We start from the raw sequence: 26727 nt of genomic DNA, 5'->3' as shown, positions 1-26727 counted from the left end.
ATTATACTGAAGACCCAGTATGGTGATTACAGTAAAAACCCAGTACAGCGATTGTCCCTCACAATAAAAACAGAGAACAGTGATTATTACAGTGAACACACAGTACAGTGTGTGTCCCTCATTATGAAAACAGTTCAGTGATTATTATACTGAATACCCAGTATGGTGATTAGTGAACACACAGTACAGTGGTTATTATTTAAATAAACAGTGTGGTGATAACAGTGAACACACAGTACAGTAACTGTCCTTCGTCATGAAAACAGTGCAGTGACGATTATATTAAATACCCAGTGCAGTGACTATGATGTTTCATGAGTCTAGAGGCAGCAGTCTGACCAGAATCTTGAGGGAGAGACAGCAGGTCAGGACACCACCCTGAGGTCACTCTCCCACACCCCAACAAAAGGATGGAGATCCCCTCTCCACCTGGACCAGGGTCAGCAGTAGCTCTTCGTCATCCTCCTCTTCCTCCAGCAGGCAGGGAGGAGGAGGAAGGCAGTCGGGACATCCTGTCGGTCTCCCCGAGACAACTCCTGCTCTGCCCCCTCGGAGTGTCAATCCCAGATTGGTCCGATCACATCCCTGCAGGACCGATGAAGACCAGCGTCACCTGTGAGGGAAACCCAGCGAAGGAGAGACTCACCTGCTCTGCACTTACCTGCCTGGCTGATGGGGGGGTCCCCTGTCCCCCTGTCCTCTAACTGCAGGTCTGGGGGCGCCCTCTCCAGTCCTGGCTGCCTGGTCCCATTTCCTATCATCAGGGGGAGCAGCCCCCACATTCCCAGTCCCTCCTGACCTGTCCTGGAGCTTCCCAAACCAAATTTGCAATTGTGTAGGACTCTGTGTGTTTGTGTGTAGGTGGAGCAGGGTTGGGGTGGCGCCTGTCTGTCTCTCAGTGTGTGAGTCAGCATCGACTCCTGACCCAAGACTCAGCTCCCACAGCGAATCCCAGAGTCCAGGCCAGGACTGGGAGCAGACCGGTCAGGGGCGAGTCCAGGAGATCCACTTCAGACCACTGCCGGCTCTCTTCCTGAAGAGCTTCCTGAGAACCTGCTGGAAGGCCCCTCTGAGACACCCGTCCACAAACACGACCACATGAGCCCACAGACACAGTCCTCACCAGCCCACTGCCTGCAGGTGCACCCCCATCCATCACTGGAACCCCAACCTGCCCTGGTCACTCCACACTCGCCATTTCACACCGACGTCTCGCACAATAACCGACATTCGTGCAAAACTCCACCTGGTGTACAGAAAACACTGGTTCTGACTGAAAATCGCTGATATCTTGCTAGCAAACATACTCCACTACATTGCAAATGATGAGATTTTCCTATAAAGTAATAAGAAACAGCACACATCTACAGCCTAGGTGTTGATTTATAAGAGAAGCCTGTAAAACAAACCAGCAGGACTCAGTTTTCAGGGAGAAGCTGTGGAGTGAAAATGACTCAAGACAGAAACAGAACTGAGAACAGTCCCTCTGTCTCAGCTACACTCTCTCTGACTCTCACTCATGTTAATGTGCATCAGAAAAACCTGTTTTTTGAGAGGGTGTAATGTAGCTGCCTCTGAATACATGTTTTTTCTTTAACAGTGAAGGGATTTACAAACAACACAAAGTAAAACAATCTACTGCTTTCATCTTCCGGTTGTTTTTATATCATGAACTATTCGCATTATGCCAGCGCGGATAACACCAATACGGTCTTTGAAAGAAATAATGTCACAGACCTGTTTTATTGATGACTTTAAGAGTAGCTGTGTGCATCTTCCGCTATTTAATGTTTTGTTTGTTTTTCCAGCAGTGAAACTATTTTGTAATAAACGAGTCAACAGTGCAACGCTGACAAAAACACTTCAGATAGAAACTGCACAACGGGTGAATAATATATATATACACACACACCAGCTAAACCACAACGCAACCTAAACTTTCCAGAACTGTGCTTTGTAACCAATCAGCAAAAAGCAAATGATCCTTTTTTTCCCCATTACAAATATTCACCTCGCGTTGAGAAGTTTAAAAGACGACGAAGCACGGTGATAATTTATCGTTTTTCCAGCAAAACGCAATGACAAAAGCAAATGTTTGTGAAGTTACATAACTTTTTCCCCTTACCTTGGAGAAAAACGCTTTTTATTGCAGTAAAAGTGAAGCACCCGGTCAAGTTCAGGCCTTTTGTAATGATGACTTTAAGAGCAGCTGGGGGCATCTGTTGCTAATTAACGCTGCAAACAAATATTTTCTATTATAAGGGCATTGCGTGGTTTCTGTGGGTCGGTGTCGTTATATCCAGGGTTGAAAATGTCATTTTACATAACAAAAATACTTTACTTGTAGCATGTAATTATCTTTGAACGGTAATATTAAAGCCCTAGTCTATCCAAGACATAAAAATGTAAACTGAACCAAAAAAAAATGGATGTTGTTTATAACACGGACCCAAGCTCAAGCATCAGAAAGTGCCCATCCCTTTGTCAAGAAGTACGGACACACACTGCACAGCACATAGTACACACATCCGACAACACGTCTGTATTTGCTGACAACGCTTCACTTCTCCGTTTCCAAATAAATTAACTGTTTTGCAAAATACGGCAGGCGCAGGTGAGGTCCGATAACTCACTAAAGACGAACATAATGTGTGTTTTCACCGCAGAGCAACTATTGTATAATAAACGAGTCAACAGCGCAACGTGTGCCAAAACACTTCAGATACAAAGTGCACAACGGAATGATAAATATTTATAAATATAAAAACCACAAAACGCCACACCACGGACTACACATCACAAAACACCAGACGAGCCCAACTCCTCAGAACTGTGTTCTGTAACCAGATACATCAACACACAGCAACACGAACATTTCTTCCCCATTAAAAATATTCACCTCTCGTTTAGAACAGTTTAAAAGACGACAAAGCACGTCGACAATCTATCGGCTTTCCAGCAAAAGCAAATGTTTGCTGAGCTACATAAAAACGCCTTTGATTGCAGTACAAGTGAAGCACCTGTCCGCTTTAACACAAGTTGCAGCCAAGATGGCGACTCACCCCTCCCACCGGTTCAAATAGCCCGGCTGTGGGAACAGCTCCTCTGATAGGTTGAGGTCTCTGTCATTCCCAGCGACTTCTGACCAACCAGAACCTTAAACCCGCCCCCCCATAGCGCGCATGCCTGGTTTATGTTTTGAAACCCTTCTCTCGTAAGAACTCGAGTAACTTGTGAGGAAACACAGAAAAGTAAAAAAAAAGTGTCAAATCGCCCCTTTTCAAACTGTAAACATTCAAATCAGCCTCTGTAGGAGCAGCCGTAGTGAGAAACAACAATAAAATAATACACACGTGCTTTTTTTCTCCACCACACGGTATTCAAACCTGTATAAATACTGAATAATATTCATAGTGGAAAAACAGTGTATCACTTATATCACTTTTGATATAATCCTTCATTTCAATAATTCTATGAATGACTGTGTCTTTCAGGGGGGCAGCAGGTCGAGCTGTTTAGCAGCCTTTTCTCTACACATAATACGTGTCAGCTCTTTTGCCAACGGTAAATAAGGTTCTTCAAAAATAGTGTAGCTTACCTGCTTTAGCAATCCGCAAGCTTGCATTTTTCCGCGTTTCCGTTTTTATTTCCGTATTTATTTAAAGTTTTTATTTCATGCGCATGGGAGCGAAACACAGAGACGCTCGGTGTATTTTTCGCAAATTAGAACAGTTCTTAAATATTTTTCCGTTATCACGCTTTCGTGTGCTCACAAGATTACCTGCGTTCGTAGCACGTATTTCTATGCATTCCTGTGTTTACAACGTTAGCATTGTTCCAAAATCACGCACATTCTCCTTTCTCCCTATTTGCTGGAGATACAGTAGCTTTTTTTAAATACAATTGGTCACTTGCATCCGTAGCACGCATTCCCTATAGTGGTATAGAATTACAGAGTATCTCTTGTGTCCACTGAACTATTAGCGCGCACTGTATCGTAGGACGTAGGCTGCGTCTTCGACACGTTTTAAAATACAAAATATGAAAACCCGTCCAGCTTTTTCAGCGCACACGACACAGTACCAGGGTCATTTGGCGTATCACTTGTCGGCACGCCACGTACCACTGCCGGTACGCGTACCACAGTTTGAGAACCACTGCCTTAGAACATACCGAGTCGGAGAGAGACAGGAGCGCAGCAGAACAGAGACTGATGGAACCAGGCTGGGTAAAATCGCAGTTTCTTTATTAAGGCACAGGAAAGCAGAGAGAAACGGATCACATCAAGATCTGCACTTCTTGACTGATGTGTTGTGCTTAAACAGCGGTAGCTTTGCGGGGGCTCTGATCCATCCGGCAGGAGCTGTGGAGGCCAGCGGCGACCAGCAGGGGGCGCCGGGGAGCTGTAGAGGATTCCAAGGCAGGGAGGTGAGCGGGACCGGAGGCACTGGTCTCCGAAGTGCCTGGTCAGGGTGGTGGGAGAGAGGTAGAGGGAGGGAGGCAGAGAGAGAGACTGAGAACAGGAGAGAGATGGAGAGAACACCAATACAGGAATTAATCACTAAATAGTTTCAGTTCACTGCACGGAAATAAAACAGAGAGCCCTTTAAAAGCATTTCAAGACTCTCACACGAAAGGAATCCGCTGCCTCCCCTGATGTACATCACTCATCAGTGCCTCAGTGAAGTTCAGGGTTTAAGTTTCGCTCAGGGAGATGTAATACAGAAATGAGCCAAGTAGATGCTATCTAGAAAAAGTGGAGTTTTATGCACAACGACTAAAACGGACATCAGACGCTCCGTTACAGAGCTTCCTGTCTTGAGGCTCTAGGGACTAGACGGCTGTGCACTGACCTGCAGTTCTGCACCTTCTGACTGGAGCGGACAGGGGGGTCTACTCGTTTTTCACTGCCAGTCTCTCCATTCCGCCCACACGGTTGTCCCCTGCTTGTTCTTCTTCCTTCTTGATCTTCAGGACCTGACACCTCCCTCTCAGGGACTCTAACGCTCTCTTCTCCCTGTACCTCTCCACCAGGACGGCTTCGGCAGTTTGCATGTAGACTGTGTTGAGCTCCTTGCGCTCGACCACGTCGATGGCCACGCTCTCCAGCCTGGCTGCGGCCAGGAAGCCGATGCTCAACACCTCCGTCGGCGAGTACAGCTGGTACGTGTGGGAGCTTACGAAAGGACGGGCGCTTCTGTATCCAGGAGAAGCACTGGGATTGCTTTTGACAGCAATCTGTCCCTTCTCCCCACCGCCATCAGGCGAGTTGACAAAGCAAGAGACAAGTGCTTCATCACTGCCGCCCTGTGAGAAGTTCACATGGTCCTGCTGTCCCTGGAATGTAGCGTAGCCCCTGTCGTTGATCAGATAGTCCAGACGACATCCTCTGCACTGCAGAGGGAATCCCACCTTAATCCAATACCTCCACACAAACGTCTGAAGCCTGTGTGTTTCATCCTCTGTGAAACGATCAGCTGTTCGGAGCTTCTCTCTGCACCCGCCACGATGAGCATCTGTGCCAGTCATTCTGTGAGAGATGTTGCGTCCAGGAATGACTGGACTATGATTGACTCTGGGCTTATATTACCTGCACCCCCCGAAAAAAAACAACAGCCCAGACTGGTCCATCTGTTCACCTATCGCAGTCTCTCTCTCTCTGCGTTTACAGACTGCAGGCATACCTACCTTGTGCTGTGTTGTGTGTGAGCACGCTTGTGTAACGGGTTGTCGTATGTGGTCACCATGCCAGCTCAGTGCGGTTCTCCGTGAGCCTCAGCATGTTTCCGATAAAACTCCACGTGACGAGTGCGGGGCACACTTTGAGCACATCGCTGGCCGCCTGATCAAACGCAAAGAAAACTATTCTCAGAACAGAAACTATTCTGTGACCGAGCCCGGTTTCTAGAATGTGGTGGTTTTGACAGGAGGGGAAACGAAAGTAAACGACTTGTTTATTCTTCATATCCACAGTTTCAGTTTCGATTTCTTAGACACTACTCAGCTCTGGACCTGCGGGACACAGTACTGACCGACACTGACTGACCACAGAGGAGCTGGGCTCTGGACCTGCAGGACACAGTACTGACCGACACTGACTGACCACAGAGGAGCTGGGCTCTGGTTCTGCCGGACACAGTACTGACCCATACTGACTGACCACAGAGGAGCTGGGCTCTGGACCTGCAGGACACAGTACTGACCGACACTGACTGACCACAGAGGAGCTGGGCTCTGGACCTGCAGGGACACGGTACTGACCGATACTGACTGACCACAGAGGAGCTGGGCTCTGGACCTGCAGGGACACGGTACTGACCCATACTGACTGACCACAGAGGAGCTCGGCTCTGGACCTGCAGGACACAGTACTGACCGACACTGACTGACCACAGAGGAGCTGGGCTCTGGACCTGCAGGGACACGGTACTGACCGACACTGACTGACCACAGAGGAGCTGGGCTCTGGACCTGCAGGGACACGGTACTGACCGATACTGACTGACCACAGAGGAGCTGGGCTCTGGACCTGCAATGGGTTAATGCGTGTAAAGTGTCTCTAGAATCGAAAGACGCCATACAAGATAGATTGATAAAATAACCCCCCACCGGGAGCTTGTGTTCGCACACGCCCTTCACTCAAACAGGAAGAGATGGGCGAGTCGCTGTCCTGACCGGAGGTGCTTCATGATCACAGCGGTAGATCCGGCAGCAGGAGATGTTCAGGAGATGCACATACTGTAAGACTCGGTAGAAACTGCAGTTTATCTGCACGACACCTGAAAGATCAACTCTGGACTTCCTGGGGGCAGTGCGTCTGAAACCGTACCTCAGGACATCTGAAGCGCTCATACGCTGTTTGTACTCTGCGGGATATATTACAGATATGACATACAAGTGGGTACTGGTCTCAGGAGTCCACACCAGTCGGAAAGGAGTGTGGTCTTTCGGACTGGGAGCTAAACTTGGCTCGTTTCTTGTCAAAGAAGCATGGGTAGAGCGACATCTTCCTTTTCCCGACGAGGAAGACGTGTCTGCGCGGCTGAATGAGGAAATGTGTCCCCTGTGGTCGTTTAACTGTCATTTTCTCTATTTAAATACAGACGTCGGGTGTCCTCCTCCCAAACGCTCTGTTTGTTGTGACACAGGAGCTGTTTCTCGTCACTTGCCCACGGACGTCTTGTTCGAGTTTCAGGGCGCACAGGGAAAACCTTTCACATTTTATCATGTAAATCTAAACTCATCGACCGGGGTTTAATTACAGGAAGAGGGCAGTTTTTTTGTCCGTACCCATAGGACTAGAACAATCGCAAGACACGGAGCCAAAGTCTGGTTGGGCTGAAATCCAAACAAATAACTGGAAAACAAAATACCGTGAAGTTAACTAACCTAATTTGCCTCATTGATAATGAAATTAAATAAAATTGAAATAAAACCGCTGGTTTTCACACCGCCTCGGCGTAAGGGCTCCTTACAAGAGTTTTCGATTCAGAAGTTTTTTGTTTTTTTTTGGTTTTGGTTTTGTTTTTGTTTTTATCTGAACCACAAAAGGAAATTCAATACGAGCACGAGTACACATATAACAAGCATATCGATCACATCGTCAGGGGGTGCATGTTTAAACAGAGTAAAGCGCTTTGAGATGCCACCTTTCAAGGCGCTATATAAAATGAAGTTTATTGTTAAATAAAGATAAGCTTTCATGTCCTCACTGTACCTCTCGAAATCGTCTGTAAACACGCCTTTACATCTGTTTTAAAATGTTCAAACAGCGGACTCTTGCGTATATACTGTAACAGCGTGCCAGTATAATGATGAAGTCAAATACAGGGGCCAGTTTTGTATTGTTTCCAATGGGATTGAAGTTTCTATAAGTTTTTTTTAATATAACAATATAAAAATATAACATAAGAAGTAATATAAAAAGTATTTATATCACAATAAGTTTGCAACTCGGTCCTGGAAGATTGACAACAGGACATAATCAAAAAATAATAATAATATGCCGTGTGGTTTCTGAGCTACATTCACGAAAGGCACAGTTATCATCTACATTCATTTCGACGATGGTTCGGTTCAGCGCAACGAGGTGCTTTCTTGCACGCGTGCTCAGATGCAAAGACATTAAAGGAATCACCAAAAACACAAACACACAACAGCAGCAACAACAAACAAGCCAGTGCAGAGCGGTGTGAGGAGAGAAAAACCAGCTGTGTGTGTAGTACTGCAGGTGTAACAGTGTAGGTGAGTGTAGTCAGGGGCAGGGGTGGAGGTCAGTCATCCGCTGTCTCTGAATCTGGGGGTTCGGGTCTGTCTGCTCCTGTGACGCTCCCCAGCGGGACGGGGGGGAGAAGAGAGAGACACCAGGCTGACTGGAATCCCTATCGATAGTCCCGGCCCTCCTGAGACAGCGAGCTGTAAAAATGTCCGCAAAAAAGGGTGCTGTACCCCAGGGACGGACTGGCCGACCTGATCACCCCCATAACGCCTTCCAGTCCGACAGCGAGCCCCACTGGAATCCCACACGCGAGCGCGCTCTCAGGCGCACCTGTGAAATGTGGTCCGGACAGGTGGAGCCGGGCCAGATTTTAGAGTCTGCAGCTTGTACGACGGCGCACAGGTCTCCACTGAAAACACCACGACGTGTTCTGTCGTCGTCAGGCGCGCTAGATCATCATCATCATCCTCAACAGAAAGGCGATTCTCACTCAAGCAAGAGAACACCGACACCAAGTCTGGCGGTCCAAGGCCAGCTCTCTGCTGTGGGTCGACGGGACACCTGTTGGTTTCTCTCTTAGTTACTCGTGGGCTCAACAATGAACCGCATTCCGCTCTGGGGATAATGTTTTGGGGTGCCCCTTGAGAAAACGTGATCGTGCATTCCCTCACGATAGACTATAGGTTAGTTCTTCTGTGGGGGGGTCTGCCTGGTGCTAACGGTGGTCTTCATCGGTTTTTAGCGTGAAAATATACCGAGATCGCAGGATTTCAAGGCTAGAATCTGGGCAGAATGGGGGGGGGGGCTATTTTCAGTTGTATTTCCGCGTCTGATTCTCTTTCCTGATACAACACACAAGGAAGATCTAGATCAGTTATCACAGACCCTGCAGGCTTTATAGGAAAACAAGTCGTCCTCCACACCCAAATGAGGCAGGATATTTGCATTTCAGCTTCCCTGGGCTCGTGTTCTGTCAGGTATTAAAACGACAGTGCTGTCATTGTCATCGAAGATCGATTTACTGAAGTTGGATTTTTCTTATTAAAAAAAAAAATCTTTTCCCTCTAAGAGTAAGGTAACCTCTAACTGCCGAGAACCTGTGTCCCCGCGGGAAATGATTGAATCGGGACGTGTCGCAGGTGAGCGACATTTTGGTTTTAAGTCTTCAGATGTGATTTCGGTTTGGTCGTTTAATAGAAAGACTCCTCGGTGTCGTTTACGGATTTGTATATTCTGGTATTCTGGTGAAGGTCGTAAGTTTTGTTTTTAGTGTTGTATGTTCTCGAAGGGGCAAATCGTTAAAGTTAAAGTTTCGTTTTGACTCTTCGTCTTCTTTAGGTTTTCGGAGATTCTGAAATTGTTTAGCAAAACTCTCCGGGTAACAGGCTTGTATGTTGCCTAAGATTCACTTCTAAGTGACCCCATCCAAACTATCGCATTTTTTTAAAACGGTTAATTTTTAATTCGACGCAATGAAATTGTTGGCGGATTTGAATGCGAAAGTAAGAAACTACTTTCCCTTTAACAACGAAAGTTGATTGTTCTGTCATTTTTTTGTGGGGGCGAGGAGGAGACAAAAAAGCAAAGTGAAATCATTAGGAAGATGCATATAATATATACGATAATTCAAGCTCAAACAGCGCCAGATCAGTAGAACAATTGCTCTTTAAATCGAGCCCTGGGCACGTAGAGGTACTGTAGTCTATATTTTTTTAATTAGTTTCGGCATCTGACATCTATCTGTGAGTGTTAAATCTTCTAAGAACCGCGTGTTATCTGGCTCGGATCCTCGCCCGCACTGGGAGTTGAAGTTCAGGAGTTGGGGGGTCTTCAGAGCGTCTGAGCTGTTTCTAGGCGTGTCAGCCTCACGGAGCTGTGCGCAGGCGCTGTATAGACTGGGGTGTCAGAGGTTTTTTTTTTACCAGATCCCTGTCCTACAGCTGGATCGCGTTGCAAAGGGGACCACGGGTGTCAGGACTCCCACGAGTGACCCTCCCACGGTGGTTTAAGGAGGGTCGCTGTAGTTTATCATGTGTCCTGTGATGGACTGGTGTCCTGTCCAGGGTGTGTGAGTGTGTCTGTGTGTGTCCTGTGATGGACTGGTGTCCAGGGTGTGTGTGTGTGAGTGTGTGTGTGTCCTATGATGGACTGGTGTCCTGTCCAGGGTGTGTGAGTGTGTGTGTGTCCTGTGATGGACTGGTGTCCTGTCCAGGGTGTGTGTGTCCTGTGATGGACTGGTGTCCTGTCCAGGGTGTGTGAGTGTGTGTCCTGTGATGGACTGGTGTCCTGTCCAGGGTGTGTGAGTGTGTGTGTGTGTCCTGTGATGGACTGGTGTCCTGTCCAGGGTGTGTGAGTGTATGTGTGTGTCCTGTGATGGACTGGTGTCCTGTCCAAGGTGAACCCTGTCTTGGTGTACTGGATAACGCTGTTAGAAATTGGATGAATGGATATCCAATATATTTAAATACACTGAATGCCCCTGTAGAAAGTCCAGTGTAATGTAGCCAGTCAACTCCAAACCTGACAAAAGTGAGATTAGGACTATAATCTTCTTCCACGGTCGAAATGCATTTGATTGGACTGAGACTTGTCCCAGCTCGTCAACGGCCAAACCTGACTTTTGTTTATCAGGTGTTTCTTTACTACTGATTCCGATTCCGATCTTCGGACGGCTGCCTTTTGCCTTTGTCGTCGTGTCGTGTCAATCAGCGTTTGACCGAACCGCAGACACCCCAGAATCGCGAATGGTACCAGGTTTCCTCACAAGGGGACAGTTCGAGCAAACCTAAAAATTCCGAAACCTTTCCGCATGTTTTTGAGACGCAAAGAAGGCCAGGGACAGGACTTTTTTTTTTTTGCTGGATTCGCTGCTACTGTAGGTATCTGATGTACAAGTTTAAGCCGGACTGTCTGATCAGCGAAGCTCCAGAAAGCTTGTCAGACGACAGTGTAAAGTCAGGCTCTTGTGTTGTCTTTCTCTTCCTGCTCCAGTGACTGGTTGCTCCCTGCTTAGAGGCACAGCTCTGCTGTTGTCAGCTCTTCGGTTGGGTAAGTGTGAGAGTGTAAACCTACACTGCGCAGGACCGAGGATACGACAAGCGTGATGCAGAGACCAAGCACAAAGCTGAGACGCACTCTCACCACCCGGGCAGTGATGTTCAGTGCAGCTCAGCAATGCAAATGGGTTAAACTTCATCCGACTGTATGTAGCTTAGTGATATTTCTTATTCTGTTTTTTTTAAATATAAAACGTGTCTAGTTGTTGTTGTGTGTGTGTCTCTCTCTCTCTCCTCTGTGTGTCTCAGAGGGTGTGTTCGGTTGTGTTGCTGTGTGTCGGAGGGTGTGTGCAGTTGTGTAGTTGTGTAGGTGTGTCGGAGGGTGTGTACAGTATATAGTTGTGTAGCTGTGTGTCGGAGGGTGTGTGCAGTTGTGTAGCTGTGTAGCTGTGTGTCTGAGGGTGTGTGCAGTTGTGTAGTTGTGTAGCTGTGTGTCGGAGGGTGTACAATATGTAGTTGTGTAGCTATGTGTCGGAGGGTGTACAGTATGTAGTTGTGTTGCTGTGTGTCGGAGGGTGTGTGCAGTTGTGTAGTTGTGTAGGTGTGTCGGAGGGTGTGTACAGTATATAGTTGTGTAGCTGTGTGTCGGAGGGTGTGTGCAGTTGTGTAGCTGTGTAGCTGTGTGTCTGAGGGTGTGTGCAGTTGTGTAGCTGTGTGTCTGAGGGTGTGTGTAGCTGTGTGTCTGAGGGTGTACAGTATGTAGTTGTGTAGCTGTGTGTCTGAGGGTGTGTCCAGTTGTGTAGCTGTGTGTCTGAGGGTGTGTGTAGCTGTGTGTCTGAGGGTGTACAGTATGTAGTTGTGTAGATGTGTGTCTGAGGGTGTGTCCAGTTGTGTAGCTGTGTAGCTGTGTGTCTGAGGGTGCGTGCAGTTGTGTAACTGTGTAGCTGTGTGTCTGAGGGTGTGTGCAGTTGTGTAGTTGTGTAGCTGTGTGTCTGAGGGTGTCTGTAGCTGTGTGTCTGAGGGTGTGTGCAGTTGTGTAGTTGTGTAGATGTGTGTCTGAGGGTGTGTCCAGTTGTGTAGCTGTGTAGCTGTGTGTCTGAGGGTGTGTGCAGTTGTGTAGTTGTGTAGCTGTGTGTCTGAGGGTGTGTCCAGTTGTGTAGCTGTGTGTCTGAGGGTGTGTGTAGCTGTGTGTCTGAGGGTGTACAGTATGTAGTTGTGTAGATGTGTGTCTGAGGGTGTGTGCAGTTGTGCAGTTGTGTAGCTGTGTGTCGGAGGGTGTGTGCAGTTGTGTAGTTGTGTAGCTGTGTGTCTGAGGGTGTGTCCAGTTGTGTAGCTGTGTGTCTGAGGGTGTGTGTAGCTGTGTGTCTGAGGGTGTGTGCAGTTGTGTAGTTGTGTAGATGTGTGTCTGAGGGTGTACAGTATGTAGTTGTGTAGCTGTGTGTCGGAGGGTGTGTGCAGTTGTGTAACTGTGCTGCTGTCTCTCTCAGCCTCAGCAGCTCCAGTCCCAGTGTTCCTGACAGTCGGGGACTCGGTCACTCTGCCCTGTGATGGGACACCAGCCGCTGGGATCCCCGAGGACCAGTTACACGTCCAGTGGAAAACCCCCACGAGGCCTGTGCTGGATTTCCACAGCGGACGAGCCTTTCCCGGCCCCGGGTTCGAGCCCAGAGCCCAGGTGTCCCGGGAGAAGGTCAGACAGGGGGACTTCTCCCTGAGCCTCCTCCAGGCCTCCTTCTCCGACACTGGCCTGTACGAGTGTTATTACAGAGGGATGGGAGGCCTGATGAAGCTTCTTGGTGAAGTTGAGGTCATCGTCCTAGGTAACCATCACTCTTGATCGCTCTGCAGTGCTGAAGAAACTGTGCAAACACGCCAGCAGAGAAAAGTACACAAACAGGACAAAAACAGTGCAAAAGTAATTCGACGAACAGTGCAAAAACAATACAGTGATTAATAAAGAGTACAAGTAGTCCAGTTTTAAGTTCAGTTTCGGCTTGCATTCAGGTGTCGTGTGTGTAGTAGTGTTGGAGTACAGTCGTTGTGGGGACAGGAAGCAGTGAGGAGAGATCACAGCATGATGGGAGGGAGTGGGGGCGTCACCAGCTTGACGGCTCTGGGGAAGAAGCTGTTCTGGAGTCTAGTCGTGTGCGACTGGAGTGTCCGGAACCTTCTGCCAGATGGTAGGGGGACAAACAAGTTATGACTGGGGTGAGTGGGGTCAGACATAATTCTGGTGGCTTTTGTCAGACTCCTGGTGTTGTAGATTTCCTGGATGGATGGTAAGGCACTGCCCATGATGTGTTGGGCAGAGATGTGTTTGTGAATATGTCTGTTTCTTTGTGTCTGTCAGGGGGTGTCTAGGTGTGTTGCTGTGTCTCTCTCTCCAGTGGGTGTCTGTCAGGGGGTGTCTAGGTGTGTTGCTGTGTCTCTCTCTCCAGTGTGTGTCTGTGAGGGGGTGTCTAGTTGTGTTGCTGTGTCTCTCTCTCTCCAGTGTGTTTCTGTGAGGGGGTGTCTAGGTGTGTTGCTGTGTCTCTCTCTCCTGTGTGTGTCTGTGAGGGTGTGTATGTGTGTATAATGCTGTATTGTGTCTCTGTCTCCTCAGCGCTCCCACTATCGGTGCCTCTGGGTGACTCGGTCACTCTGCCCTGTGATGGGACCAGGGCTACTGGAATCCCTGAGGAGCAGCTCAGAATCCATTGGCAGACTCCAGACAGACCAGTGCTTGATGTCTCCAGTGGGAAACAGTATCCTGGCCCTGACTATAAGAGCAGAGCTGAGGTGTCCAGAGAGAAGATCAGACAGGGGAACTTCTCTCTCACCCTCCACCACACAAAGCTCTCAGATGAAGCTGAATACAATTGTTATTACAGAGGGAACCATGATCACCTGCAGTTTCTCGATGACGTTCGACTCACTGTGACAGGTAACACATTCTGTTACCTCTTCTTACAAATAAACAGTTCATAGTTTACATTTACACATATATTTAGGGTGCCCTCCAAACTAATTCCTAACTCTGATAAAGTTGAAGCGAACAGGTCATCAACGTTTCTTTGTTAAACATTTCTAAAAACGTTATACAGCATTGCACCGAGCAAAGCAATCCTTGTTATAGAAGAAGTCTAAAACCCACAAGGGCTTCAGACTTGGAGCAAAGCCTCACCAGCGCCTCCTGCTGGGAGCAGACAGCCCCAGGATACACAAGAGGGATTATATATCTTCACTGAGCGCCTGGGAGCCCCCCAGGAGGAGTCTGGTCTGGTCTGCTCAGCCTGTTAGCGCTGCGAACTTCAGCAGGAACAAGCCGTTAGAAAATGGAAGCACTTTGTCCACAACCTCTTCTGGACTCTAGCTGGTGGACTCGCTGGGTCAGGGCCTCCTAGATCCATATTTGCGTTTGCTGTCTACTGGAAACATGATAAGCTGGAGTTTCCTCGTGATGTTGGACTCACTGTCACGGGTTACAGTCACACAATGTTTTCCTCTGTAATAGTAAGTAGTTCATGATTCATTTTAACACGCACACAGGTGTAAGATTTAAGGAGCCACAGTCAGGTCTCAGTGGTGTTCACGGCTGTGTGAAATTGTAACATCAGGGTATGAGAACACCTGCCTGTGGACCTCAGAGCTCCTTACTCATGAGACCCACACAAGCTGCCAGGGTGACATGGAACTAAATGTACGGTATTTTCTCTGAGAACACTTTGGTTTGAGGATACAAAACTGTGATTAATTCAAGTTTAAAAAGAAATGAGGGACATGAGAGAGCAGAAACAGAATTTACATGAAATCAGTTGAGTCAGTAAGAAAACGGGTCTGTAATAATCATTTCAAGTATTTTAGCATGTGTCTAATCCCGTCGCCCATTAAAATGCTAGACTGGATATTGTAGTGTCCCACCCCTGGAAGCACCTGGGAGCTCCAGCTGACAGACTCATTTCCCCTCGTCTGTAATCAGGGGTCACTGTCCTTTGTCTTCAACCTCCAGCTGGACAGTCACACACGTGTCCCTCTCTACTCTCCTGCCCACCCCTCCACCCTGAGTGACTTACTGTCCAGCACCTCTGGTACACCGAGCCTCCTTTATATCCAGCCTGTACTCTCTTTGTCCTGTGGAATGTGGCTCCTCTTCTCTCAGCTGATCCACACAAGCAGATCCAGGTGTTCTGTGAAGTGAGATGAAGTTCATGGTGACTCCGTCTGTCTCTTTCAGTTCGGACAGAGAACCGCAGTGCAGTGTCTGGAGGAGATCTCTCAGTCCCTGTGTTCGATGACGATGAGGTGGAGGTGCTGTTTCACAACACTGTGGTTTATCCAAAGAGCTCAGACACCCGAAATGAGCATGTCTCAGTGCAGAACGGCTCTCTGGTCATCCACACCCTCACGCAGGCTGATCAGGGCAGCTACACTGTGAGAGATAGGAGGATGAACAGGACCATCAGTGTCATCACTGTCACTGTCGAAGGTGAGGAGAGCTACTACACTCTCATTTCTCCTGTTCCTCAGCTTTGAGCTCTTAAATTACAAAGGAGACAGAGTTGAACAGATTATATCAAATAAAGTCAGGGTCCTGTCTACAGCTGAGAATGGAAATGTTATATTGGGGTGTTGAAAGATTCGAGGCTGATTGAAGATTTCAGGTGTGTCTGACACTGAGAGAAATGCAGGATACAGTTTGGAGAAGGAGAAATAGCTAGCAACAGATGATAGAGAGGAAACACTCATAGAATTCACCCCAGAAATCTCTGGAGTCTGTTTCCAGAATCAGATCCTTTCACTGCTGAACCTAAACACATGACTGGTGATGAAGATGTGCACAGAAATATCCTTTAACAGAATACAGGGGGTCATATAAAGTTTCTGTTGTCACCTGGTTTTTAAAACCGAAAATACAGTATATAATCCTCACATCTTTACGTACAAATCATTTACATTTCTGTTACTAAGTCTGAAATCAGTTTACTGAAAGATGTCGATCTTTTCATGTTTGTAATATCTTACAAGGTAGAACTGGGTAAAAGTCCTGCTTTCATGATGTTCGGGTAGTAATTTGAATTATGAGACATTCATGTGGACCAGTTAGAACAATCAGTTCAGTGCCTGATCTGAATCAACACCAGTGAGTTACACCACATTGTCTGCTCTGTTGTCTGTACGTTTATACTGTTGCAGCCACACAGTATGGCTGTGTTCTGGATAGATGATCAAGAAGATTTTCCAGACAAAAAGAGCCATATCCTCTTTTCACAGTCAGATATCTTCAAAAAAGACACAACAGCAAATACAAAACTGATTTCTTTCTCTTCTTTTCTAGTGTCAGACAAAAAAAATCCTCATCAAAGAGATAAAGGTAATGTTTCTGTAATTTAATATTGCAGCTTCATTATGTAGTGTTGCTAAGTCTACCAGTGCAGTAGAACAGTCTGTTACAATAGGAGCTCCAGTCCAGTAGAACAGTCTGTTACAATAGGAGCTCCAGTCCAGTAGAACAGTCTGTTACAATAGGAGCTCCAGTCCCAGTGCAGTAGAACAGTCTGTTACAATAGGAGCTCCAGTCCCAGTGCAGTAGAACAGTCTGTTACAATAGGAGCTCCAGTCCCAGTCCAGTAGAACAGTCTGTTACAATAGGAGCTCCAGTCCCAGTGCAGTAGACCAGTCTGTTACAATAGGAGCTCCAGTCCCAGTGCAGTAGAACAGTCTGTTACAATAGGAGCTCCAGTCCCAGTGCAGTAGACCAGTCTGTTACAATAGGAGCTCCAGTCCCAGTGCAGTAGAACAGTCTGTTACAATAGGAGCTCCAGTCCCAGTCAAGTAGAACAGTCCTGTTACAGTAGGAGCTCCAGTCCCAGTCCAGTAGAACAGTCTGTTACAATAGGAGCTCCAGCCCCAGTGCAGTAGAACAGCCTGTTACAATAGGAGCTCCAGTCCCAGTGCAGTAGAACAGTCCTGTTACAATAGGAGCTCCAGTCCCAGTCCAGTAGAACAGTCTGTTACAATAGGAGCTCCAGTCCCAGTCCAGTAGACCAGTCTGTTACAATAGGAGCTCCAGTCCCAGTCCAGTAGAACAGTCTGTTACAATAGGAGCTCCAGCCCCAGTGCAGTAGAACCGCCTGTTACAATAGGAGCTCCAGTCCCAGTGCAGTAGAACAGTCTGTTACAATAGGAGCTCCAGTCCCAGTCCAGTAGAACAGTCCTGTTACAATAGGAGCTCCAGTCCCAGTGCAGTAGAACAGTCTGTTACAATAGGAGCTCCAGTCCCAGTGCAGTAGAACAGTCTGTTACAATAGGAGCTCCAGTCCCAGTGCAGTAGAACAGTCTGTTACACTAGGAGCTCCAGTCCCAGTGCAGTAGAACAGTCTGTTACAATAGGAGTTCCAGTCCCAGTCCAGTAGAACAGTCTGTTACAGTAGGAGCTCCAGTCCCAGTGCAGTAGACCAGTCTGTTACAATAGGAGCTCCAGCCCCAGTGCAGTAGAACAGTCCTGTTCTCCAGGTTGATGTGAGACTGTGTCCTTCAGGAAGTGATGGAGAACAGACTGACTGTGATCTAGATGTTCTCCAGGTTGGTATGATGTGAGAGTGTGTCCTTCAGGAAGTGATGGAGAACAGACTGACTGTGATCTAGATGTGATCCAGGTTGATGTGATGTGAGAGTGTGTCCTTCAGGAAGTGGTGGAGAACAGACTGACTGTGATCTAGATGTTCTCACGGTTGGTGTGATGTGAGAGTGTGTCCTTCAGGAAGTGATGGAGAACAGACTGACTGTGATCTAGATGTTCTCCAGGTTGATGTGATGTGAGAGTGTGTCCTTCAGGAAGTGATGGAGAACAGACTGACTGTGATCTAGATGTGATCCAGGTGTTGCTGTGTTTCCTTGCAGACTCTGACCACAGAGACAGGTCTACTGGTGTGATAGCAGGTGTATTTGGTGTCCTGGGAGCCTTAGTAGTTCTGGCAGCAGCAGGATTTGGGATCCGGTGGTGTAGGAGGAGGAGGAGGAGGAGGAGGAGGAATCAGCAGGATGGATTAGCACCAGAAGGACGACAGCCAGACCAGGATGAGGGAGACCCAGAGATTATTCCTCTTAATGATTTAATACAGCAGCATGCAGACACGGAGTCTGGAGAGGAGCAGAGGGAGTTATCAGAAGCTGAGGAGAGCCAGGAGTCTGCTCCTCTTAATGGTTTATCACCAGGACCACCTGAGCCCAGTGTGGACACTGCTTGTTTGACAAACAATGAGGCACCTCCAGTTCAAAGGGAAGATCTGAGTGAGGTATCAGACACTGAGGAAAGACAGACTGCAGGCTGGACAGGAGCTGAGGGAGTTATCAGACACTGAGGACAGACAGACTGCAGTCTGGACAGGAGCTGAGGGGGTTATCAGACACTGAGGACAGACAGACTGCAGTCTGGACAGGAGCTGAGGGGGTTATCAGACACTGAGGACAGACAGACTGCAGTCTGGACAGGAGCTGAGGGGGTTATCAGACACTGAGGACAGACGGACTGCAGTCTGGACAGGAGCTGAGGGAGTTATCGGACACTGAGGACAGACAGACTGCAGTCTGGACAGGAGCTGAGGGGGTTATCGGACACTGAGGACAGACAGACTGCAGGCTGGACAGGAGCTGAGGGGGTTATCAGACACTGAGGACAGACAGACTGCAGTCTGGACAGGAGCTGAGGGGGTTATCGGACACTGAGGACAGACAGACTGCAGTCTGGACAGGAGCTGAGGGAGTTATCGGACACTGAGGACAGACAGACTGCAGTCTGGACAGGAGCTGAGGGAGTTATCGGACACTGAGGACAGACAGACTGCAGTCTGGACAGGAGCTGAGGGGGTTATCGGACACTGAGGACAGACAGACTGCAGTCTGGACAGGAGCTGAGGGAGTTATCGGACACTGAGGACAGACAGACTGCAGTCTGGACAGGAGCTGAGGGGGTTATCGGACACTGAGGACAGACAGACTGCAGTCTGGACAGGAGCTGAGGGGGTTATCGGACACTGAGGACAGACAGACTGCAGTCTGGACAGGAGCTGAGGGGGTTATCGGACACTGAGGACAGACAGACTGCAGTCTGGACAGGAGCTGAGGGGGTTATCGGACACTGAGGACAGACAGACTGCAGTCTGGACAGGAGCTGAGGGGGTTATCGGACACTGAGGACAGACAGACTGCAGTCTGGACAGGAGCTGAGGGGGTTATCGGACACTGAGGACAGACGGACTGCAGTCTGGACAGGAGCTGAGGGGGTTATCGGACACTGAGGACAGACGGACTGCAGTCTGGACAGGAGCTGAGGGGGTTATCGGACACTGAGGACAGACGGACTGCAGTCTGGACAGGAGCTGAGGGGGTTATCGGACACTGAGGACAGACGGATTGCAGTCTGGACAGGAGCTGAGGGGGTTATCGGACACTGAGGACAGACGGACTGCAGTCTGGACAGGAGCTGAGGGGGTTATCGGACACTGAGGACAGACGGACTGCAGTCTGGACAGGAGCTGAGGGGGTTATCGGACACTGAGGACAGACGGACTGCAGTCTGGACAGGAGCTGAGGGAGTTATCGGACACTGAGGACAGACGGACTGCAGGCTGGACAGGAGCTGAGGGGGTTATCGGACACTGAGGACAGACAGACTGCAGTCTGGACAGGAGCTGAGGGGGTTATCGGACACTGAGGACAGACAGACTGCAGTCTGGACAGGAGCTGAGGGAGTTATCGGACACTGAGGACGGACAGACTGCAGGCTGGACAGGAGCTGAGGGAGTTATCGGACACTGGGGACGGACAGACTGCAGTCTGGACAGGAGCTGAGGGAGTTATCGGACACTGGGGACAGACAGTGGACTGGACAGTTCTGGATGAACAATTCTCTCTTTCTTCAGTACCAGCTGCTCTCAGTAAAACCTCCTGTATTTCTGTACTCTGTGTGTTACTGTTCTCTTCTAATTTGTCTTCTGACTGGGGGAACTCTCTGTAAGAAAGCTTTGTTTTTTTCAAAATGCTGTATATCTTAATATAACTGGCTTAAAGCTGGGATGTTGAATGCAAACTGTTACTGTGCAACATCTTTACACGTTTAATAAATTTTTCTATCAATAAAGTGATGTTTGTCTGGGTACTTCCTCTGAGCTGAGCCTGGAGGGAAGATTCCAGGCCAGCAGCCAAATAACCCTGCAACTCACAACTGGTAACCCACTGAAGCTCAGCAGGTGTGAGCCTGGTCAGTACCTGGAGGGGAGACTCCTGGGAAAAACTAAGGTTGGTGCTGGGAGAGGTATGAGTGGGGCCAGCAGGGGGCGCTCTTACCCTGCGGTCTGTGTGGGTCCTGATGCCCCAGTATAGTGACGGGGGACACTGGACTGTAAACAGGCGCCGTCAAACCGAGGACCTGACTCTCTGTGCTCATTAACAATCCCAGGGTGTCTTTCGAGAAGAGTAGGGGTGTTACCCCAGTGTCCTGGTCAAATTTCCCATTTACCAATCATGGCCTCCTAATAATTCCCATCTTTGAACTGGCTTCATCACTCTGCTCTCCTCCCCACTGAGAGCTGGTGTGTGGAGAGTGTACTGGCGCACTATGGCTGCCATCACATCATCCAGGTGGGGCTGCACACTGGTGGGGGTGGAGGGGATCCCCATTACCTGTAAAGCACTTTGAGTGGAGTGTCCAGAAAAGCGCTATATAAGTGTAAGACATTATTATTATTATTCTTCATCAGGGATCCACAGCCTGCTGGTCTGCTGCTCCCAGGATTCAGAGCGGCCAGCTGTGGGTCTGATTACTCTGGGGGTCTCCAGGTCCAGGCCTGGGCCGCTCTGACGGAGGGGGGTCGATTACGAGACTGGGAACACCAGAGACTAGAACACTAGAATCACGTCCTGGGCACTGCTCTCTCCTGCAACTGAAACCTTCTTCAAGAGGGGTTAGGGAAAGATCTTTGTTTGCAGCTGCGACCCGCTGGCTTGAATGATCCTGTTCCCAAGAGCCCCTCTCCTGGTCACTGGTGCAAGCAGACCTGTCTTCCCATGCCAGATTCCCCCCTCAACGGAGTGGAAACTGCCCAGAGTCTGTGTTAAGGAGGGGCCCTATAACATATTAACGTGCATGCAGGGGTTATTAAAAAAAAAAGTAAAAGGAGTGTCTTTTGAGGTACGTTTTTTTTCCCCACTAACTCGTTGATTTAATCCAGGTGTAAGGCGCGCATGCTCGCTCGCAGGAACGCGGAGCGCCTGTTCGCTTACCCGGAAGTGACGTAAAAACAGACGCGACCAGTAGCCCCGGCAAGAGATTTTTTTTGTTGTTGTTTTATAAAAAGTTTTTATTTTGGTAAATACAAAAGGGAAAATACAACAACCGGAGGGAGTTGTACATATAAGTGTACAAATGGCAGAACAAGACTGAACAAAGGTAGTTTTTTAACGCTACACCCATGTATGTAAACTTTTGCTAACATTAGAATGACACCCGGAAACGGGTTGAAGGGTCCCGTGTCGACGGAAGATGACGTTGAAGAGGGCCTGACGGGCAATTATAATCTTTGTGATATTTGTTCACTGCATATATACAAAACTGTTTTGAATGGATCTGCGAAATGTTATTGTTCAACATTCAAAGGTAAATGTTAAATGGAAAGATTTTGATATTATTTTATATTTTGTTAGATCTGATTTGGATAAAGGACATGTTTTTATTATTCATCTGTTAGTTATTTTGGCTAAATAGTTAATCCACCAAAGTAAATGGTCTCATACTGCTCCCTCTCTTCTTGCTTTTAAAGTAGAATTACTTTTTTATTTAAATTCCGTTAAAACGCGAAGAATCAAATAGCGAGAGACACAGTGGGAAATATGTCAAAAGTATCATTTTTAGTTTTTACATTTGTGAATTCCTCTGAAGAGGTGCTGCGGTGAAGCGCGTGTTTCGTCCTGTTGTTTTATCTGCTTTAAAAAGAACGGAGCATCCCCGCCGCCTCTTTTAAAGACTTGCAGTGGAAGTTTGGTCTTCTCGATTTTGTGCGAAAGCCTTTTAACCAGGACCGTTGTACTCATTGCAGGGGTATAGTTTACTGCATCAAGTCTTTTGACACTGGCTGCCTTTCAAGTGTGCTCCTTCAAATGTCACCAGTGAGGATTCTGAATTGAATCGCACCCCGTCTTCCGGAGTCTAGATCTGCTGTGCTTGTCTTCCGGTGACCTTTTTTTTCTTACGGTTGTTGTTTGGGGTTTTGCGCTGCTGTTCCGTGAAAGGGTACAAAGAGCCGAGGCATAGAGCACATAGCTCTGACCGCAAGCCTGCTCGTCTGTAGAGATCTTGCGAAACCCTCAGCTGCGGCTCCCAAATCAAGGAGTATTGTTTCCAGGCCAGAGTCAGATTTCTACTGTTATATTTGCTTCTATAGTTTAATAAGCTCTGTATGATACAGCATCTGTTCAAGTGAATACCTGTTTGTGTGTGGTAGTTGAGTTACCCTTCCCTTGACTCCACACAGGGGAGAATGAGGAAGTGCCGGCAGGTTCTGATATGTCCACTCCTTTTCACAGGTAAAAAAGCGCAGCGCCCATTGGAGAAGAGACCTGTCCCTCACGGACGGCGCCCCGGCAACGGCAGGTGCCTCTGTGAGCACAGCCAATCCGGTGGCGCGCTGCCTGGGGAGTCCCGGTCACGCTGGTGATGAACTCTGGATATTGACCTCAAATCTTGCCCCAAGTCCCGCAGCTCGCCTGGAGACACTTGGGAATCATCCAGTGATGGATATAAGGATCAGAATAACGGTTAAACTACTGCGGCAAAGTGGATTGGAACAGATGGGTTGCAGAGGCCTGAGCGCCTGTGTTCTTAAGCGAATCTCACTTCCTCAAAGCTGAAGCCTGACGCAGTTGTAAGCTGCAGTTCTCAGACTGCAGCCAGGCAGGAAACAAGAGCAGAGGAACTTCAGGTGGGGTACGCTTTCAACCTCGAGGCTTTGAGCTGCGCCTGGCGAGGCCGAGAACGGCTTCAGAAACCCCTGCCCCCGGGTCGTCGGGGCTCAGAGGCGGGGTGCAAGTTCTCGTACGGCGCACTTCCGTTCTCCCCCTGAAAGCAACACAAGAGTTCAGTCGCGCACGAGCAGCGTGGAGAAAGACGCACGTTCCTTTTTTGGGGGGGAATCTGCGGGACTGTGGCCCGACCTGGTGACACAGATTTTAACTCAACCGCTGGCAACTGCGGCTTCGAGACTTGTTTCTGCTGCTCCAGCCCCTGTTCTTGAATCCTGCTCTCTGCTTCAGATCTCTCCCCTCGGCTCGGTCTCTTCCCGCAGGCTTGGCGAGCACGGCCCCACAGCTGCAGGGGAGCACCCCGAGGTGTCGCTTACCTGGTGCTCAACCACAGTATCAAGAGGCTCGGAACTGGAATGCTTGGGGCTTGTATCTGGTGATCTCAGTAGTTCTCGAAACCAGCCGTTGGAAAGGATGGAGAACGCAGGCTCTGTCGCAGGTTTGGACAATCCCAACACTGCCAGGCGCGACTGTCAGATATCCCGACGCTGCCGAATTCATTGGAAATGGCCGAACGGACCGTACCTGTGCCGCATCCCGTCTTGGGCTCCGGTGCCGAGCGCCACGTTGTCCTTTGCCTGTTATGAAAAGATTGAGGCCGAGCTGAGAGGACGGGAAATCGGTGTCGGGAGCAGTTGTCACGCAGCGGAGGGAGGAAGAGGGCGGCCCTACCTCTCCCGCGGAGGAGGATGAAGAAGACGCAGCAGGACGAGGCCAGGGCGGACAGGGGGAGGGCCGACAGCAGCACGATCAGGCAGGGCAGTCCGATTCCGGGGTGCTGGGGAGGGCCGGGGGCCTCCCTTTCCTTCTCTAGTAAGTTAAACATAAGAATCCCCTTATTATTCCTCTTCTGAAGCTGTTTACAGTTCACACAGGATCCCACTACCGCCACCAATGTGACGCCACGGCAGCCAAAGTGTGCCAGTCAGCGAATGATGCTCCAGAACGCTCCCCACACACCATCCATCAGTGGGGAGGGGAGCAGAGGGATGGGGCCAGTTCAGAGAGGGGGGTGATTAGGAGGCCATGATGGGTCAAGTTGTGTATCCGTGTGTGTGCACAGCTGTGTGGCAGTGTCAGGTGTGTGCGATTGTGTATCAGTCGGTGCACAGATTCCTTCACTAGTCGTCTCTAGCGACGACAGGCATAACGATCCCGCGATCTGATCTCGATCACGTTCTTTTTCTTTTTGATCGGAAATAGTGATTTTCTTCTTCGTCACCACTTCGTCACCACTTCGTCACCACTTAAATTGTCAGTGGGTTTGGGAAAGACAAGGAGGATGGTGAAGATGGTGAAGCTGGTGCTGGTTGGACATTTGAATGAACACAGGGGCACGTAGGTCAGCGCACACAACATTCTCGCTTGAGAAAGCACGCTGTGGAAGTAGGTCACGAAACGAATGCCGTGATCTCTGGAATCCAAGTGACGTTGCTGCAGAGCAAACCCATCTGTCTCTGCGATTTAGCTCGGTTTGGCGTTGAATTTCAAGCCAGGAGTCGCGCGGTGGTGAGACACATGAAGCACCAAGGCCCAGGTGCTGTCCAGATAGCCGACCCCGTGCCCGATCGCTTGTGGTCCTCCCTGTCAGCTCGGAACCGGTAGCGTGAGCCGAAACAGGACTCTGTTCTTTTCCACACAGAATACACCCTCTTCAAAAACAAGGCGTCCTTCAGCTGTTAGTGGTTATTGCTGATACACTGTGGTGGTTCATGGGGAAACTACGTGAAACGTGTTTTCTAAATCGGAGATGGATAAATGGTTTCGTTACTGTCCTGTTACCAGTTATTCCTACTGTATAAAAAGTGTGCACTCCTCACTCTGGGTCATTGAACTGTACCAGTACCTACCTACATGCCTAGGGGGGGAAGATAGCTTTATTCTCACCAATTTGAAGTCTTCTCCGTTGTCCAATGTGAATCTCCCCCTTCTCTCTGGTGGCGCAGTAGTACAGCCCCTGGTCTGTCTCTGTGACCCCCTCAATCCTCAGATCAGGAGAGGCAGTGGAGGGGTTCAGCACCAGGCTGAAGCGAGAGTCAGGTCTTATCACGTAGTAAAAAGGCTCAGTCTGCTGCTCCACTTGGTTCTTACTGGCTAAAATCCTCAGAGCCAGGGTCTCGTTATGGTGTTGAAACCAGGTGGTCTCGTGTCGGAGCTCGAGGTCACAGGGCAGGGTGACTGTGTCCCCCAGACTGACTGCTCCAGAGACCACAGCCCACACAGCAGCGCCTGCAGAGGTTCGAGAAAGGAGAGCATTTGGTTACTCAGTGTTGCTCGGCGGTCCTGAGAATGTCCGACGACTCTCGCATCTGATTTCAGAGATCTGGGAGTGTAAGATGGTCTTGGGTTGTTTGAGATGGCTGTATATTTCCATCAGAGATTTTCCTGAAAAATGTTCTTTTAACCCCCTAATCTGAGAAATAGGCAGTCGTTGTTTCTCTTCACCCTAGAAGAAACCGTGGAACTAGGTTTTGTTGCACATTATAGCTGTAAAATAAAAAAATTACAGTTCTCTGCTTCTCGAGGAATAGCTCACTGTTGCTTTGTCTGTGTTCGAATCTGGCACGTCTGTAGGCAGATATGCAGCTGCAGCAGCAGTAGGGAAATTCCAACACCATTTTAAAAACATCGAATGTAGTTAACCGGCGTGTTTGAAAACTTCCATTTCATGCCACACTCTTACTACGGGATATTTCTCCTACATTTTCTGTTGCATTTAATTTTGACCTATAAAGTCTTTCTCTGTGCTCGTTTCCCAAGTGTGTTGCTTGTTACTTGAAAGCAGAGCTTGTTTCAGTGACTAATTGAAACCACATGTGACAAGTGTCAGTTCTGTTCAGTAAAGGTTTACTGTACTAATAAGGCTAGAACTAAGCTCTCAAACAACTGCACAAACAAACAGAAGGTGAAAAGGTGTTTTAAGTTACTCGTACTGACACTTGAGCCTTCATTTGAAGACGGGAAAGATTGTGAAGTGTCGTTTCTAGATCGGCGCGCCCAGAAAACGCGCAGCACGTCAAGGAAGACTTTTGAGGCGGCTTTTTGGTGTAAAATGCTGATCTGAATAAGTACTCACAGGTGACGAAAAGAGTAGAGCCCACCTTGCGTCCGTCCATCTCGGCTTCTGTCTCACCACTGCAAAAATGACACCTGACATTGAAGCTTATTAAGGAGGTGTGAGTGGGGCCAGCAGGGGGCGCTCTCACCCTGCGGTCTGTGTGGGTCCTGATGCCCCAGTATAGTGACGGGGGACACTGGACTGTAAACAGGCGCCGTCCTTCGGATGAGACGTCAAACCGAGGTCCTGACTCTCTGTGCTCATTAACAATCCCGGGGTGTCTCTGGAGAAGAGTAGGGGTGTTACCCCAGTGTCCTGGTCAAATACCCCCCTGGTCTTGACCCATCATGGCCTCCTAATAAACCCCCCTCTCTGAACTGGCTCCATCCCTCTGCTCTCCT

General features: G+C 48.7%; 3 protein-coding genes across 8 annotated transcripts; 1 reads left to right on the top strand and 2 right to left on the bottom strand.

The window, feature by feature from the left end:
- Positions 1-4225: 4225 nt before the first annotated feature.
- On the bottom strand, positions 4226-5870 carry LOC107076050 (uncharacterized). Of its 2 annotated transcripts, none has more exons than XM_015339401.2 (2): positions 4854-5870; positions 4226-4513 (listed from the first exon to the last, which is right to left on the bottom strand). In XM_015339401.2, exon 1 carries the CDS (start codon positions 5527-5529, stop codon positions 4894-4896), a length of 636 nt encoding a protein of 211 aa, XP_015194887.1. In that variant the 5' UTR covers positions 5530-5870; the 3' UTR covers positions 4226-4513; positions 4854-4893. The 2 variants fall into 2 exon arrangements, with proteins under 2 accessions (XP_015194887.1, XP_015194888.1); XM_015339402.2 differs by having other exon boundaries at positions 4226-4463.
- A 3202-nt stretch (positions 5871-9072) lies between these two features.
- Positions 9073-20332, top strand: LOC107075370 (uncharacterized). 2 transcript variants are annotated; one of them, XM_069197879.1, is made up of 8 exons: positions 9073-9195; positions 9288-9357; positions 11210-11266; positions 12702-13034; positions 13817-14137; positions 15428-15679; positions 16529-16564; positions 18094-20332. In XM_069197879.1, the coding sequence occupies exons 2-8, from the start codon at positions 9333-9335 to the stop codon at positions 18552-18554; spliced, it is 1485 nt and encodes a 494-aa protein (XP_069053980.1). In that variant the 5' UTR covers positions 9073-9195; positions 9288-9332; the 3' UTR covers positions 18555-20332. The 2 variants fall into 2 exon arrangements, with proteins under 2 accessions (XP_069053980.1, XP_069053979.1); XM_069197878.1 differs by lacking the exon at positions 9073-9195 and having other exon boundaries at positions 9203-9357.
- A 1189-nt stretch (positions 20333-21521) lies between these two features.
- LOC107076052 (uncharacterized) lies at positions 21522-26424 on the bottom strand. 4 transcript variants are annotated; one of them, XM_069197886.1, is made up of 5 exons: positions 26345-26424; positions 25156-25497; positions 23941-24078; positions 23794-23846; positions 21522-23305 (listed from the first exon to the last, which is right to left on the bottom strand). In XM_069197886.1, the coding sequence occupies exons 1-5, from the start codon at positions 26382-26384 to the stop codon at positions 23228-23230; spliced, it is 651 nt and encodes a 216-aa protein (XP_069053987.1). In that variant the 5' UTR covers positions 26385-26424; the 3' UTR covers positions 21522-23227. The 4 variants fall into 4 exon arrangements, with proteins under 4 accessions (XP_069053987.1, XP_069053986.1, XP_069053985.1 ...); XM_069197885.1 differs by having other exon boundaries at positions 21522-23846; XM_069197887.1 differs by lacking the exon at positions 23794-23846 and having other exon boundaries at positions 23217-23305.
- Between the last annotated feature and the right edge of the window lie 303 nt (positions 26425-26727).

The sequence above is a fragment of the Lepisosteus oculatus genome, chromosome 14 (assembly GCF_040954835.1).
Source record: "Lepisosteus oculatus isolate fLepOcu1 chromosome 14, fLepOcu1.hap2, whole genome shotgun sequence".
In the NCBI taxonomy this organism is placed as follows: Eukaryota; Metazoa; Chordata; class Actinopteri; order Semionotiformes; family Lepisosteidae; genus Lepisosteus; species Lepisosteus oculatus.
Note: the sequence above shows the minus strand (reverse complement) of the source record. Positions and strands in the feature narration are given on the sequence as shown.

What these genes read in the sequence shown, in the direction of transcription:
- LOC107076050 (XM_015339401.2), bottom strand. Translation starts at nt 5,529, where the DNA reads ATGACTGGCACAGATGCTCATCGTGGCGGGTGCAGAGAGAAGCTCCGA.
- LOC107075370 (XM_069197879.1), top strand. Translation starts at nt 9,333, where the DNA reads ATGATTGAATCGGGACGTGTCGCAG. An exon ending in TGAATCGGGACGTGTCGCAG is followed by an intron (nt 9,358 to 11,209) that starts GTGAGCGACATT and finishes TTCCTGCTCCAG; the next exon opens with TGACTGGTTGCTCCCTGCTT. An exon ending in TCCTCATCAAAGAGATAAAG is followed by an intron (nt 16,565 to 18,093) that starts GTAATGTTTCTG and finishes GTTTCCTTGCAG; the next exon opens with ACTCTGACCACAGAGACAGG.
- LOC107076052 (XM_069197884.1), bottom strand. Translation starts at nt 26,384, where the DNA reads ATGGACGGACGCAAGGTGGGCTCTACTCTTTTCGTCACCT. An exon ending in CTCTACTCTTTTCGTCACCT is followed by an intron (nt 25,498 to 26,344) that starts GTGAGTACTTAT and finishes GAACCTCTGCAG; the next exon opens with GCGCTGCTGTGTGGGCTGTG. An exon ending in ACGGAGAAGACTTCAAATTG is followed by an intron (nt 24,079 to 25,155) that starts GTGAGAATAAAG and finishes TTAACTTACTAG; the next exon opens with AGAAGGAAAGGGAGGCCCCC.